Below are 17490 nucleotides of genomic sequence, written 5' to 3'. Positions count from 1 at the left end.
GGGGAGTGCAGAACTAGAGGGCATAGGTTTAGGGTGAGAGGGAAAAGATATAAAAGAGACCTAAGGGGCAACTTTTTCACGCAGAGGGTGGTGCATGTATGGAATGAGCTGCCAGAGGAAGTGGTGGAGGCTGGTACAATTGCAACATTTAAAAGGCATCTGGATGGGTATATGAATACGAAGGGTTTGGAAGGATATGGGGTGGGTGCTGGCAGGTGGGACTAAATTGGGTTGGGATATCTGGTTGGCATGGACAAGTTAGAACGAAGGGTCTGTTTCCGTGTAGTACATCTCTATGACTCTACGACACGACTGCTATAGTTAGTCAATGCAGCACTGTCACACATCAGGTGGTAGATCACTCAGAAAGTCAGAATTGTTTCAACATTGAGATGAAAACTGGAACGTGACAGTCAACAAGCCAGAGGAAATTTAGGAAATCCCTCTGAAAGTGAAGAGTAACCAGAGAAATGATTCTGTCATTGCTTTAAGTCTGTTAATGCAGATCCTGCATCATATTAAAATCAATGCTCCAGCTCAGCATTGCACTTTCTTTTGAAGACGGCTCTGCACTGCCATCTAGAGGGAAACACAACAAATGTAAGAAGAATTAGCTGGAGACCACGATTCAAAGCAGCCCAATTTAAAAAAAATTAGTGTTGACGAATTTTTGTGGTGACCTTCGAAACTATTTTACAGCAACAACTTATAATTGCATAACTCCCTTAAGATATTATAATGACCCAAACAGCTTCATAGGAGCACATTCAGGGCAACAATTGCCACATGGCTGTATAAGGAGATATTAGGACAGGTGGCAAAAGCTTGGGGAAAAGACCTTGGTACAATGGAGCAACAGATAGAGACAGTTGCCAAATACTACTACTTGGGAAAACTGGTGTTTCCTTTCAGAGAGTCCAAAGGTGCTCTAAATTCTCAATTTCATAAGAACACAGGATTGAATGAGACTGAAAAGAAATCATTTCAGATCCTCAGGCATTCATCAGAGCTCGAAAACAGAATGCACGACTCACAACCACTGCCTCTCACTCAGTTTTTGCATGAAATGACTATCCAATTAATTAGGTTTTAAAAGATCATTATAAACTAGAAAATGTAGACATGGAGGATAAGGGAGGTAACTCCAGAGCTTAAAAGTTGCATTCTAAAGAGAGTCCATATTACTGTAGTCCTCCTGTACTTGAGTCGTAACACTAATTCTATGATCTTGTTGTGTTCCTACATCCCTTCAACCACTAATCTTCTAGACAGATGTTCTGGTAAAATATAAAACCACAAGGTATTGAGATTTAAAAACACAAATACCATCTAAGGGCAACACATAATATGGTAAATCAATACTTACAAGAAAATTAGTTTGCAGCAAAACTGACAAATCTAGACAGGCAAAGCCAATAGCGTGTATGTTAGTTTTTGGTTATTATAAGAGGTATCATCTGAGCACAGGAGATACATTTTTAAAAGAACTGAGAGGCTGTGGAACGCATTGCTACAAATAGTACTTGAACCAAAAGGCATGCCAACATTTAAGAAAAGGTTAGAAAGGTAGTTGAAGATTAGGGGTTGAAGGGATGTAGGAACACAACAAGATCATAGAATTGGTATTACTACTCAAGTAGAGGAGGCTTACAGTAATATAGACTCTTTTTAGAATGCAACTTCTAAATTAATCCTTAGGAATGAAAGGATTGAGGAAACCTCTGAGCACAATTTGCTGCCTGTATCGCTCAGTGTCTTTCAAAACAGAATTGTCTCGATACATGGAAGGGAAAAATGCAGAACTGGACCATAGAACATTACAGCACAGCACAGGCCCTCAATGGTGCACCGACCTGTGGAACCAATCTGAAGCCTATCTAACCTACACTCTTTTCATCTATATGTTTATCAATTGACCATTTAAATACCCTTAAACTTGGCAAGTCTACTACTGATGCGGGCAGTGCATTCCACGCACCTACTACTCTGAGTAAAGAAGCCACCTCTGACATCTGTCCTATATCTATTGCCCCTCAAATTAAAGCTATGTCTCCTCATGCTAGTCATCACCATCTGAATAAAAATGCTCTCACTGTCAACCCTATCCAACCCTCTGATTATCTTAAATGTCTCAATTAAGTCACCTCTCAACCTTCTCTCTAACAAAACAGCCAATTTCTGATCCAAGCTTCTAAATCACCCTCAAGCCACGCCTCCATGTTTTATGCAATAGCCCATCGTGGGGCACCTTATCATATGCCTTACTGAAATCTATAGGTAAAAACAAGGACTGCAGATGCTGGAAACCAGAGTTTAGATTAGAGCGGTGCTGGAAAAGCACAGCAGGTCAGGCAGCGCCCGAGGAGCAGGAAAATCGACGTTTCGGGCAAAAGCCCTTCATCAGGAATAGAGGCAGGGAGCCTGCAGATATACACCACATCAACCCTTTACCCTCATTCACTTGTTTGGTCACCATCTCAAAGAACTCAATAAGATTTGTGAGGCACGACATACCCTTCACAAAACCTTGTTGACTATCCCTAATCAACTTATTCTTTGCTAGATGATTATAAATCCTTTCTCCTACAACCTTTTTCAACACTTTACCTACAACCAAAGTAAGGCTCACTGGTCTATAATTACCAGGGTTGTCTCCACTCCCCTTCTTGAACAGGGGAACCACATTTGCTATCCTCCAGTCTTCTGGCACTATTCCTGTAGACAATGATGACATGAAGATCAAAGCCAAAGGCTCTGAAATCTCCTCCCTGGCTTCCCAGAGAATCTTAGGATAAATCCCGTCCGGCCCAGGGGAATTATCTATTTTCACACCCTCCAGAATTTCTAACACCTCTTCCTTGTGAACCTCAATCCTGTCTAGTCTAGTAGCCTGTATCTCAGTATTCTCCTTGACAATGTTGTCTTTTTCCAGTGTGAATACTGATGAAATAATATTCATTTAGCGCCTACCCTACCTCCTCGGACTCCACACACAACTTCCCACTACTATCCTTGATTGGCCCTAATCTTTCTCCAGTCATTCTTTTATTCCTGATATACTTACAAACAGGATAGTCTACACCTGAACCAGAGTGGCACCAATATCCCGAGGGTATTTGCTAATGCTCTTCAGGAGGGTTTAAACTAATTCAGCAGGGGGATGGGAACTTAAATTGTTGTTCCAGTATTCTGGAGGTTGAGTGTGGTAAGGTCAGAAAGGAGGTTTCAAGGTCGCAAGAGTTCACCAGCAAGCAGGAAAGTTGTTTGAAATGTATCTACTCCAACATCAAGAGCATCTGGAATAAGGTGAGTGAACTTGCAGCGTGGGTTGGTACCTGGGACTTTGATGTTGTGGCCATTTCAGAGACATGGATAGAGCAGGGACAGGAATTGCTGTTGCAGGTTCTGGGATTTAGATGTTTTAGTAAGAACAGAGAAGATGGTAAAAGAGGGAGAGATGGGGCATTGTTAGTCAAGGACAGTATTACGGTGGCAGAAAGGATATTTAAGGACTCATCTACTGAGGTATTATGGGCTGAGGTTAGAAATAGGAAAGGAGAGATCATCTTGTTAGGAGTTTTCTATAGGCCTCTGAATAGTTCCAGGGATGTAGAGGAAAGGATAGCAAAGATTATTCTGAATAGGAGCGAGAGTAACAGGGTAGTTGTTATGGGGGACTTTAACTTTCCAAATATTGACTGGAAATATAATAGTTCGAGTACTTTAGATGAGTCAGTTTTTGTCCCATGTGTGCAGGATGACACAGTATGTGGACAAGCCAACAAGGGGCGAGGCCACAATGGACTTGGTACTGGGTAATGAACCTGGCTGAGTGTTAGATTTGGAGGTAGGCGAGCACTTTGGTGATAGTGAATACAATTCGGTTGTGTTTACTTTAGTAATGGAAAGGGATAAGTATATAACTCAGGGCAAGAGTTATTGCTGGGGGAAAGGTAATTATGGTGTGATTACGCAAGATTTAGTATGAATAGGATGGGGAAGGAAACTGTAGGGGATGGGTACAATTGAAATATGGAGCTTATTTAAGGAACAGCTACTATGTGCCCTTGACAACCTGTTAGGCAGGGAGGAAGTGGTCGAGTGAGGGAGCTGTGGTTTACTAAAGAAGTTGAATTTCTTGTCAAGAGGAAGGAGGCTTATGTTAGGATGAGATGTGAAGGCTCAGTTAGGGCGCTTAAGAGTTACAAGTTAGCCAGGAAAGACCTAAAGAGAGAGCTAAGAAGAGCCAGGAGGGGACATGAGAAGTCATTGGGAGATACGATCAAGGAAAATCCTCAAGCTTTCTATAGGTATATCAGGAATAAAAGAATGACTAGAGAAAGATTAGCGCCAATCATGGTGTGCATGGTGTCGGAGGAGATTGGGGAAGTCAACTAGTCCTTTTTTCACTAGCCTAAAGTTTGTCATTGTTATAACTTACTCACCCTTGCTGCATCGAGTAATAATAAGGTTTTTCTGTTCCTTCTGAATGTTTCTAATACAGTTCAACAATACAAAAACATAGCTGCTCTTCCATTTGAGGACTGAGACTTATCCCTGATCCACACCTTTGGAACTGTTACCAAAGTTGATAAAAAGCCTTTGTTTTATGCCTGGAATTACACCGGTTCCTCTCTTTTGATCATTCCCATTATTCTTATTCCCTTGTGGTCTTGAGATGTGGCATTTGGTTTGAGGTTTTGCTGTAAACGGAATTTGAGTTTTTAGCCTTTGGGCACAAATCTGTCTGCTGGCAAATATACATTACCCAAGGGTGTTATGCTGTACATCAATGAAACTGATCACTCCTCTCAGTCCCTAACATTTTGTGGTTTTCACTACTCTACCAGCTTCTTCAGAGAGACAGCAAACTAACGTTTGGAGTCTAGATGACTCTTCATCAGAGCTGTGATGAAAGGTCATTTAAATTTGAAACGTTACTTTGCTCTCTCTCCATGGATGCTGCCTGACCAGCTATGATCCCCAGCACTTTTTGTTTTCAGTACAGATTTCAACATCTGCAGTAATTTGGTCTGACCAGCTTCTTCACTGGAATATGGATGAAAAGCAGAACTAATAATTATACAATCCATGCCAGATTCTGTTATGAATTTTTTAAAGCTTTCATTCACCACACTATTATCTGAAACAATGTCATCTGGAATCCCATTTGTGGAAAATATTTTCTTCAGTAAGTTTATCAAGTCTCCGCTGTCATTGTGTGAGATGGTTAATTTCTTGCCACCATGATCAAATATGCTTTCTCTTGGAAGTGAAAGAGATTGAAAGTGCGCAAGGGAAAATTTGATTGTTTGGTCCCTGTAAACACTGACAGAATAGGCAGGATAAGCAAAGAGGTTCTGCTTGGTCAGAATAATGATCTAGGCACCAAATTAAGAAGAGAACTCAAAGGCAATAATCTCTGGATTTGGCAATTTGAGGTTCAGTGCCAGACTACCCAAAATATATGGATTCCAGTGAGAAGGGAGCGTTTGAAGGGGTTCAACAACATCAATGGTCAACCAAAACACTTAAAGATAGTATCAAACTTAAAGAAAAAGCACGTCTTTGTGCAATGACAGGTAGCAGGTTAGAAGACTGGATGGAATAAAAAGAATACAGAATGATTAAAAAATTAATGAGGAAAATATTAAGAGTACAAGAGAAAGCTAAAAATGTTAGATCCAATTGTTACAGAATTAATACCACAACACTTAGAAAAGTTCATGGTAATCAGGCAATACAGGAAAATCACACTTAACCTAATGTGCTGCATTACTTTGGATAAGTAACACAGGGCTGTGGATAAGGAAGAATTGGGAAATATACTGTACATGGTTTTCCAAAAGGCATTATCAGATACCACATCAAAGGTTATTACAGAACTTTTAAGGGCTCTTAGTAAAGGGGGTTTACATATTGACGTGGATAGAAGATTGTTTCCTGTTGGCTAGCCAGTCAGCATAAATGCATCATTTCCCGACTGGCAAGATGCAATAAGCAGTTGCCGCAGGGATCACTGCAAAACTTTAAAACATTTTACGATTTATATGAACAATTTGGATGAAGGGGACCGATATATGGTTGCTTGGTTTGCTGATGACAAAGATAAATAGTGGCTAAGAGTACATAAGGAGGTTACAAAATAATATAGACAGGTTAACATTTCAGGCATTTGGACAAGTACATGGACAGGAAAGGTTCAGAGGGATATGGGCAAAACCAAATAGGACTAGTTCAGTTTAGGAAACCTGGTTAGCATGGACGATTATGGCCAAAAGGCCTGGGAGTCTATAATAGAAAAAGCAAGAGGCCCAGGAGACTGCAAATGGAGTGTAACACAGGAAAACATGAGATTGTCCATTCTGGCAGGAAAAATTTAAAAAAATATTATCTAAAGGATACAAGATTGTCAAGCTCCGAGATGCAATGGCCAGAGGAACTAGGTGTACAAGGAATTATAAAAGTTTACCATGCAAGTACAATTTGTAACTAGGAAAGTGAATAATGTTATCACTTATTGCAAGATGAATTGGACGGAAAACATTGGGAGGTTATACTTCAGTTATACAGATAATGGTAGAGTCCCGTACACAGTTTTGGTCAACTCATTTAATAGGAGTGACCACATGCGTTGGAAGGAATTCAGAAAAGGGGTGTTAGACTAATCCTAAAATGAATGTGTTGCCTTATGATGAAAGGCTTCACAGGCTAGGTTTGTCTCCACTGTGTTTAGAAAAATAAGGCACAACTTGATTGAAAACTACAAGATGGCTTCAGAAGGTAGATCAAAAAAAGGATGTTTCCTCATGTGAGAATCTAGAACTACTACCTCGTAATCTGGAAAACGGGGAATATAGGAATGTGGGTGGTGGTGGGTATATCATGCTATTTTGAAAACAGGGGCACTTCTATCCAATTTTCCAATAATCAATACTTTTTTTTAAATGTACTCAATCAGTGGTAAATGCTATTACACCAGCAGCTCAAACAGGTGGATAAATATTCAACCATTAAGAGGAGGAGAACTGAGTATCAGCTCAACATAAACAAGGGATGGGAGCGACTATTGGCAATGCATTGGGAAAGCTTCAATGCATGGGAGTGGATCATTTGGTAATGGAACCCACCCATCATAATCAGGATATTCTTGAAAATGCAGTAAAACTGAAGATTTATCAGAAATTATGTAAATTCACTGTCACAAAAATGGGCGCGTGGTTCCTGGGAGCAAAATCAAGGTAGTGCTCCAGTTGTCTGACTTCAAAACAGTAAGGTAAGGTGAAAACCCAGTTTATAATCATACACTACGACTATCAGAGAGTTACAATGAGATTATGTGAGACACTTCAAAAGGCATGAATATTTTAATACTATATAATCAAATCACTAAGAAGGGACTTTGTGTATACAAATCTGCCCGAGCTGGAATATCGTAAAATTTAGGTAATAATAATAAACCAGTCTCTATTATTTTCAAATACAAAAATGCCAGGCGCTGCAATAATTTACAAAACAACACTTAACAAAAACATTTTTTTAATTTTATTTAAAACGTACAAGAAATATTCACTAAAACATTATATAGATTTTGTAGCTGCTTTGTTCTTTGAAGCAAAGAAAGCAGAGATATTTTTCATTCCACTCTTGTCAACCTTTGCCAAAGATTTTTGTGCAGCTGTCATCTTGGAGGGCTGAGGAGAAAAAGCAACAGTCAGTACTACAATAAAAAACAAACTGCTCAGAATAATGTTGATTTTATTTATCGAATTACACCAAACAGCTGATGCTGGGTACTGGTTTTCTGGGTCAGTTGAAGTATTCTGCACAACACAGCTCTTGGAAATATTTGTTATAGCACGTACTGCAGAACTGACCATTCCAATCCGGTCACCCCATCCATTTTCGACATCATTTTATACTCTCCCCTTTCAAATACTTAACTCCCTTCTACAAAGTTACAGGAAGGTATCTGCCATAATAGCTAACGATGAGAAAGCTTTGAATACTCTTCCTGCACTGTTTGCAAAAGGAAAATTCTCATTGATAAACCTAGTCTCTATCTTCTTGGTTAAGATTTTGGCAAAGAAAATAATTCAATATTTGGCATCTTCAAATCTGTCATAGTTTTCAAAAACTATATTTAACCTCCTTTAACTTTCTATTACAAAGGAATTTTTAAAACCACTTTTCCCCCTTCTGTTCAAACTTTCACTCTTTTGAGTCGTCACTGTCATCTTTTTATGGCGATCATTTCCTAGATTTCCCCACAATAGAAGAGGGGTTCTGTGTAGCTACTCTAACAAATTCCTACAATATTATACCTTAATATTCTAAACTCATTGTAACACAACCATAGTTTCTGCAACCTACCTTCACAATTTAACCCTTTCAGCTATATTATCATTCCAGTACAATACTACCGAACATACTCCATGTTCTTTTATACCATTGGGAAGTGATGGCCAATACATCATCCATTTTACCTCGTTACTTTTTCAGTACAGGTTTCCAGGAAATTGATCAAAGATGACAGATACCTTCTAAACCCATTCTCTCAATCATCTCATTTCTTTCCTGATGACCGTTCATGTTATACCCCATCATAGTTTCAAACAACTCTCACAATCATACAAGTCATACCTTGACGATCTGATCTTTACTGAACAAAAGGGTTTAGAATCTGTAATTTATTGCAGGGGTGTTATCAATTTTTAATGTGGTATGAAAGCAGTCCAAGAATGAAATTTGAAATTAAGGAGGATGAAAATGAAAAGTCCTGAAGCATCATATCCTCATGGTAATATTTAGGAGCAAAGGCAGGTGGCTGGATGACACTGAGGCCATTCACTCCTTTGTGCTTATGCTGGCTCTTTGTAAGAGCTATTCATTACTTTTACATCCCTGTATTTCTCCCCCACCCCAACATATCTTGATTCTTTCAGTCTCACTGATATAAATACACTATTCACTTTTGAAATGAATATTTGAAACTTTTGAAACTGAATATGCTTCCAGCATGTCTTGTGACAGTGGTAGAATCCATACCTCTGGGTCAGAAGGTCTGGGTTAAAGTCCCACTTGCCCGAGGAGTCTGTTAAAATGCGGCTCGACAGATAGAATAAAAATAAATTACAACCTGCTTCCACCTGTTCAGGCAACAATAATCCCAGACCACAACATTTTCATACGCAATGTTTTGTTTTACTGATGTCACCTCCACTTCTTTTAATCCACCACCTTAAAACCAACGGTCTCGGATCTGACCAATCTGTCACTGCTTGCTCAAATCCATTCAGGATTTTCAATACATCTTTCAAATTTCCTCCCAAGTCCAGAAGGTTGAGAACAACTCCAGATTCTCTAGTCTCTGTATATAACTGAGGGCTCCTTCCCAGTACCATTTCAGTGAAGATTTTCTCCAAAGCCTGAATGTATTGTGTTCAGAACAGAGCAAAAGGTAAGGCCTGACCAGAGTTCTTACTTTTTTTTTTAAGAAAGAAAAGCTTTCGCTCATTTTCTTACTTTATTCACTCTTATGCCTCTTTAATAATGCAAAGAATCCCACTTGCTTTTGTAACAGAGGTCTGCTGCTACATTCAAAGATTTGTTTGCAAACATCCTCAAGCATGTCTGTGCCTGTACCATTTAGTTTATATTGCCTCTTGTTGTTCAGACTTTATCACTTTACAATCCTTTATTAAATCAGGTCTCCCACCGCCCTCTCATTTTGATTGTCTACATCCTTATAAATCTATTACTACCCTCTTCATTGCTTGCTACATTTTCCAGGGTCTGTATCAACTGCAAACTTTGAACTTATTTCCTTTTTACCCATGTCTACTTCATTACTATACATCAAAAAGACCAGTGGCCCTGCTTTCAGCTTCTGAAGAAGGTTGAACTCTGGTTTACAAAGTTCTGCTTTCTGTCCCATAGCCAATCTTCCAGTCACACCGCCATCGTCTCTTTAATCCACGGCAGGGCGCACCTTTTTGGCTTGAGGCCCACATCCTGCTCTGGCAAAGGTGCCATAAATGGCCACGAATTGAAGCATGCATGATCAAACAAAGATGACAAATTTACTTTTCACATTCAACAAGCACCGAGGGAAAACTGCAGCATTGGGTGTTTGTTGATTTTAACCAAATGAATATGTTGTTTCCGTTGGAAAAAAGTTATATATCTAAAACTTTTCGGTGAACTGCACTATATAAAAATGTGCTCATTTAGAGTCAGAGACGTACAACACGGAAACACCCTTAGCTCCAACTCGTTCATGTCGACCAGATATTCCAACCCAATCTAGTCCCTCCTGCCAGCACTTGGCCCATAGCCCTCCAAACCCTTCCTATTCATATGCCGATTCATATATCAAGATGCATTTTAAATGTTGCAATTGCACTAACCTCCACCACTCCCTCTGGCAGCTCATTCCATACATGCACCACCCTCCGCAGGAAAAAGTTGCCCCTTTCTTTCCCCTCTCACCCTAAACATATGCCCTGTAGTGCTGGCCTCCCCCAGCCCAGGGAAAGGATCTTGTCTATTTACCCTATCCATGCCCCTCATGATTTTATAAATCTCTCTAAGGTCACCCCTCAGCCTCTGATGTTCCAGGGAAAACAATCCCATCCTATTCAGCCTCACCCTATAGCTCAAACCCTCCAACCCTGACAACATCTGTGTGAATATTTTCTGAACCCCTTCAAGTTTGACGACATCCTTCCTGTAGCAGGGAGACCATAATTGCACACAATATTCCTGACCAATGTCCTGTACAGCTGCAACATGACCTCCCGAATCCTCTGATCAGTAAAGAAAAGCATACCAAACACCTTTTCACTATCCTATCTACCTGCAAATTTACTTTCAAAGAACCATGAAGCTGCACGCCAAGATCTGAGTGTTCAGCAACACTCCCCAGGACCTTACCATTAAGTGTAAAAGTCCTGCCCTGATTTGCCTTTCCAAAATGCAGCATCTCTCATTTATCTAAATTAAACTCCATCTCCACTCCTTGGCCCACTGGCCCAACTGACCAAGATCCCGTTCTTCGCTGTCCATTATACCTCCAATTCTGGTGTCACCTGCAAACTTACTGACTATACCTCCTAATGTTCACATCCAAATCATTTACATAAATTCCTAGATAACTTCTTTGCATTTAAATATTATTAGCTTTGCTGACTCATCAGTAATTCTCCATTTGACTGACAATTATCAAAATTTATTCCAAGTGCTAAATTAAGTTTTCATAGAAATAAACATAAAATCTTATTGTACCATACCATCATAATGACACATTACAATAATGAAACCAAGCCTACTCCCTATTTCATGCACTTCTTGCTTAATATGAACAATGCATATTGTCAGCCCTCTTTACAATGGCTTCAAGGACCAATGTAATTCTTGTTGTAAAAATACGGAATAAATTAGCTTTGACATTGGTCAGCTATCTGGGATCTATAGTAAGATTTGATGTATTTCAGCACAGAAAATGTTTGATCGCGCACATAGGTGAAGCCAAACTAAATAAGGAATTTCTGTATCATCTGGCAGATATTTGGGATCCTAGTTTCATGTACAGAGGTATGAAACTCATACAGTTTTTCTAAAGGTGGAAGGGTACCAAAGATCAATAGACCCAACTTCTAATTCTGGAAGTTCTTCCACGATCCAGTGACAGCATGGTTAGCACCAGCTCTTCTCCACCATCACAGAATCAAACAAAGTTCTCCGTGCAGGGCACTTAACATTTTGCTGTACTTCGTGACTTAAGCAGCACTTCTAAATATTTGTGTTGCAGCATGAGCAAACTTGAATCTCTTCATTTATTTTGACAGCATGATTGACTTGACTTTGAAAGCAGTGGATTACAACTTGTTTGTTTATGAACATATTCTTGAACTGCGGCTTCACTTTACACTAGTTTAAATGTGCCAAGTTATCCACACAAAAGGAAGGTCGCGTACCCAGATGCAATTCCAGAAAATTATTTTCTTGCTCCTGCATCTCCAAGGATGTGCAAATTGTGCAGATATCACATACTCAAGGAGGAAATGATGTTTAAGCACCCTTACTCTTCTGCAGTTCACCATTTCCACCATGGTGACAACTATATGATCGTATTCAGGACATCTTTCAGAAGGGAACTCTCATGTAGAATTTAATGTATAAAAATGTATCTCTTTCTGAGGGTAGTGTTCTTTTACTTTGTCTTAATTTTAAAAAGAAAATCCAGGATTGCAAGTAAACATGCGATCCATCTGAAGTTGCTTTTTTTCATGAAAGCTCATATTTCCTGAGGGGATGAAATAATGTCATTGTGTAACATCCCACATGGGGGCATTGCAGATTGTTTTTGTTTGGCTATGAAAACTGTTACCTTCAACGTACAAGGCAAGAAAAGTGAAATAAAATCTATCAACATATAAAAGTGAAATAACTCCAACATCTATAGTACTGCCTCATTAATCAGATGTTCAATCCCATTCATCAGTTGAGTTGCCCTTCACTGCAGCCACTCCAATAATATTTAAAGTAGAGTCCAGGACTCTATCTGGTACTCCAGTTGGGGCTCCATACAAATTATCACCACTTTTAGACTCTTCTTCTGGCAATACAGCCCAATATCTTATTTGTTGCTGCACACTATCTGGCTAGCTTTAGTAACCTAGTTCCTAAAGCCTCCAAAACCTGCTCCACTGCCATTCTCCTCTTTGTGGGTGAGAAGATCCTCTTTAGTATCTACTGGCATTAACCATCACCACCCCGCAGCCAACACACTCCCTAGCCTAAGCTTTCCACAATTTATTTCATCTTTTGCAACTTCAGACAAGGGTATCGGCAGACGACTTGTGACACATTGAAAGAGATAATTACTAAGTTTCAAATTTAGAACATTTCAAGTTGATACGCCAATTCAGTTCTGGGTGACCTCTTAATGTTTAGTTAAACTAAAGATTGCATTTCCGACTTTAGTTAGCCATCATTGTCCAAGAGCTGAGATTATGCAGATCATCGTTTTACCAAAAAAAAAACACGGCTACAATTTAGCTTGCAGAAAACTTCATGGAGGATTGTATTGTACTTTTAAAGTCTGCTGTTTTCCTTTATAAGCTTCTACTCCTAAATATCAAGAGTTTTACAAATTCTTTAAGAGATTGCAAACCATTTGAATAGAGTTTGAATTTAAAACTGGTCAATGACCAATGGCCTCATTGGTTCAGGTACTCATACTAATTGATTCCAGACTGAGTTTAGCTCAGCACTGACTGGAAAGGGAACCTGGGATCTTTGTCTAACACTGGATTCTTAGAAAATATCACCAAAGTCCACAAGGATTTATGAAAGAGACATCATGCCTGACTACTGGGAGTTTTCTTTTAAAAAGAGGACACTAGTAGAGTAAAGAAGCGAGAATCAATGGGATGTGGCATCCTTGGATTCTCAAAAGACTTCTGATAAAGGCCCTAGTAAGAGGTTAGTGTGCAGGTTTAAAGCACATGGAATTGGGGGGCAATATACTGGCATGGACTGATAATTAGTTAGCAAATAACAGAGAAAGAATAGATGGGTAACTTTTAGAATGGAAGGTAGTGACTAGTGGGACACCACAAGAATCAGTGCTTGGGCTCCAGTTAGTCATTATTTATATCACAATTCAGAAGAAGGAATCAAATGTAATATTTACAAGTTTGACAATGCCACAGAACTAGTGAAATTGAGAAGGTTGAAGGCGAAGTAAAGAATTCAAGGTGACTTAGATACATTGTGTGAGTTGGTGAAGATATGACAGGTGCAGTATAACACGGAGAAGTGTAATGTTGCCCACTTCAGTAGGGCAAACAAATGGCAGAGTATTATTTAAATGGTGAGAGATTGGGAGATGTTGATGTACAAAGGGACCTGGGTGCCTTTGTTCAATGGTCATTGGAAGCAAAAGTCAGGTACATCAAGCAGCTGAAGAGTCATCTAGACTCAAAACATTAGCTTGCTTTCTCTCCATGGATGCGGCCTGACCCACTGTGATCCCACTGACTGCTTGCAGGGATGATCTCCTCTCCCTGGCTGTGAGAGAGTAGGGGGTGGTGGTAGTGATCTACCATGCTATTAGGTTACGCAGTAGACCATTTTTGACTGAGACGAGGAGAAACACCTTCATGCAGAAGATGGTGGTGAATCTGTGGAATTTGCCACTGCAACAGACTGAGGAGGTCAAGTTACTGAATATATGTAAGAAAATGATCGACATCTCTAATGCCTCGAAATCTACGGGTATATGGAGAGAGATGGGATATGTTGTTGAGAAACTGGATTAGCTAATAATCATACCTCAGGAAGTAGCAGACTTGATGAGCTGAATAGCTTAATATTCAATTTTCTACTTTTTTTTAAGGGAAAGGAATCTAGGAATTTGGACTGTGTTGCTCAGTAGTGCACACTAGCTTCTCAAAGCAGACAAAATACATTCTAATACTTGAGATTCAACTTGCATTCAGATCCTGATGTTAAATGCAGTTAAAACAATAACACAGCTGAGAGTGCAAAATGAGGAAGCCCCTCACCTTTTTCTCTTTGGAATCGGAGTTGAACTTGGTATAGTCCTCTTCAGCCTCCACTGGTTTGTCAGATATTTTCCTTTTCTGTAATGGCAGTTTGAGGTTTTTGTTCAACAAGTTGTGCCACATTGACATGATGCGAGCTTCAATTCAGGAAAAGAAAAGCTCTTTGCCAAAACAATCTCTAAAACATGCGATGGCTGTATTTCAGACAATTCATGCCTCAGCAAACTCTGAGCAGATATTCAATGAAACAGTCTCACAGACAGAAGTCTCGTCTACACAACCAGCAATAGCTTACAATGAAGCAGTGCTTTTTCCTGCTGTGGAAACCACTTTTTCCTCCTCCAAACAACACAAATTGGTGTTATACAAGAACATAAGATCAGCAGTGCGCATGCAACCTCTTCAAATGCTTACAAAAATCCTTCAATACTTAAATATTGAGCACTAAATTTTACCATAATATGGTCATTACCAAACATTTAAATCAGAGTTACATCAGTATAGGGATGAATGTTTTTTAAAAATAGGGAACAGTTCTAGTGTTTGTGCTAGTCAGAGATTTCTCATTTACATACTACTGGGCACATTTTCTATTAATGCTAGTCAGAAAGTAAATTTGTTACACAGTGGGGAACACAATCTTTAATACGCATGAAAATGAGTGTAGCAAACAGATCCTTTTTATGGATATTTTCACAAACAAGTGAAATAAGAGACCAGACCACACTTCTCTGCAGCCTTTTTCCATTGTATGTTAATTCACTACCAGTTTAGCTGTATTTGTATCATGGGGTAGATTTGGGATTGGTGCCTTTACTTGTTCAGATGTCATGACAGTAGGAAATGAAGGAGTGAGAAAATAAAAGATACTACTGTAGGATTTTTATAAAATGCCTTCAACAGTAAAAACAGTGACTAAAAAAACAGAAACAAACCTTTGATGGTGGCTCACCCACTGCTGTTTTTGTTGGAACAGCTGGTAACCTAACAAACAGAAATATAAATATTAATATAAAAGCAAATACACAGATGTTACAAATATTAACACCATGTGTGCAGCTGTAGTTCAAAGGTGGTTTAGCAGTTTTGTTAAAGCAAGAATTAAACAAACCATCTTTCCTGATTTCTGGATGTCTCAAAGAGCTTCACAGTCAATTTAAGACATTAGTGCAGTTATTGTTCTAAAACAGGAAACTTTGGAAATACTTAGCTGGCCTGGTAGCATCTGTGAAGATGGAAAGAGAGTTCATTTTTCACATCTGTGATGTTCCGTCAGAATGCACCACAGTGCTGAAACATGAAATCTGTTGCTGCATTTACAGACGCTGCCAGACCTGCTGAGTATTTCTGGCACTATTTGTCTCTAATTCAGATTCTATCACCCACAACATCTGTTTTTGCATCACAAGTGATACCCAACATGATTGAATGTAGCAAGATATCCCTCCTCATAACTCATGAGCTGCTTACAGTCTTTAATGGCATTGATCCAACCATCCTCTTTCCAATAAATTTCCATTAGTCGAGACTGCACTCATTTAGATCCATTCTCTCAATGTAATCATTGCCATACTATTCAATAGCTTCTCTTTGTGCTACCAAACTACCACTCTTGGGGGTCCACCAAGGACTTATCCTTACTGTCACCAATTTCTCATCTACATGTTGTCCCTTAGCATCATCTAAAAACATAATTTTAGTTTTCAGTGTAGGTGGATGGTACCTAGCATGAGCCCACCACTGCCATTCTCAATCCTTCCACTGTCCTGGGTCTGCCAGACAGCTTGTCTGACATCTAGTGTTGGATAAGCAGAAATTTCCTCCTTTTGAGGAATCAAAACTACAGTCTTTGGTTCCCGCGAGAAACTCAATTTCCGAACCAATAAACTGTATTCCTTGCCCTGGCAATTGTTTGAAGGCCACGGTCATGTGTCCTATCCCAAAATGGCTCAGACCACACATTTTACCATCACAATGACTGTCTACTTCGACCAATGGAACATTACTTGGCTATATCATGGTCTCAATAAAACTGCTGCTGCAAATATTAACTGTGCCCCTTAACTTTAACTGCTACTGGAGAGGTTTCCTCCTCCATAAATTAGAGCTCCTCGAAAACAATGTTGCCTTCCTCCCAGTTTACACCAAGTTCTGCTCACGATCACCAAGGTTAGTTGGCCTATACTACTTCACAGTTCTCAAATGCCTGAAAATTTTCATCCTTGTTTTCACTTATCTCCAGGGCTTCCCAATCCCCATCTTTTTAACTTTCCCCTGCCCTAAACCACTCCAAGATCTCTGTGCTCCTCTCTCCCCCCCCCCGTAAATCTCTGTTCTTTTCAATAATATCACTACTGGCAGCTGTCCTTCAGCTGTAGGTGTTGTAGGCTCAGGAACTCTCTCTATAAATCTTTCCACTGCTCATCACCGCCTCCAAAATGCTGCTCAAAACTGACCCCTTTACCAAGCTTTGGTCGTCTGCCTTACTGTCGACTTTGTCAGAGTTTGTTGACATAGCCCTATGAGACACATTTCAACATCCAAGGTGCTATTTAAACCTACGATGTAGTTCCAACACTTACTGTACCTTCCAGAACAGTACAATAAGTTATAAGTGGCGCCTTTATAATTGACAATGATTTACCCAAGCAAATGTGTACATTGAAGGTGGTGGTGAATGTTTTCTATTAGCATAACAATCAAATTAGCAACCAACTTGTTTTTGAAGAAATAAATTCATGGGGTAAAGACCGAATAATGTTTAACAATATATCAATGCTTTACTCTTTGATACTTACTCCAAGAACTTGCGTAGCTCTATGCTTAGATCTGCAGGAATATAATCTGACAGCAAACCATGCGCGTAACGTAAGTAATCCTCTGAAGAAAACAAAATCAGATCAATATTCAGACAAAA

At 39.4% G+C, this 17490-nt stretch overlaps 1 protein-coding gene across 2 annotated transcripts in view; it reads right to left on the bottom strand.

The window, feature by feature from the left end:
* Positions 1–7522: 7522 nt before the first annotated feature.
* rnaseh2b (ribonuclease H2, subunit B) overlaps positions 7523–17490 on the bottom strand; it is a 36969-nt gene continuing 27001 nt past the window's right edge. For both annotated transcript variants that reach the window (XM_043700432.1, XM_043700431.1), the window contains exons 8-11: positions 17372–17453; positions 15509–15557; positions 14574–14651; positions 7523–7694 (exon numbers count right to left, since the gene is read on the bottom strand). In XM_043700432.1, the coding sequence (XP_043556367.1) occupies positions 7581–7694; positions 14574–14651; positions 15509–15557; positions 17372–17453 (323 nt within the window). In that variant the 3' untranslated portion in view covers positions 7523–7580. The remainder of the gene's footprint in view (positions 7695–14573; positions 14652–15508; positions 15558–17371; positions 17454–17490) is intronic.

This window comes from Chiloscyllium plagiosum, chromosome 12, assembly GCF_004010195.1.
Source record: "Chiloscyllium plagiosum isolate BGI_BamShark_2017 chromosome 12, ASM401019v2, whole genome shotgun sequence".
NCBI lineage: Eukaryota > Metazoa > Chordata > Chondrichthyes > Orectolobiformes > Hemiscylliidae > Chiloscyllium > Chiloscyllium plagiosum.
This window is presented reverse-complemented; position numbering and strand designations above follow the sequence as displayed.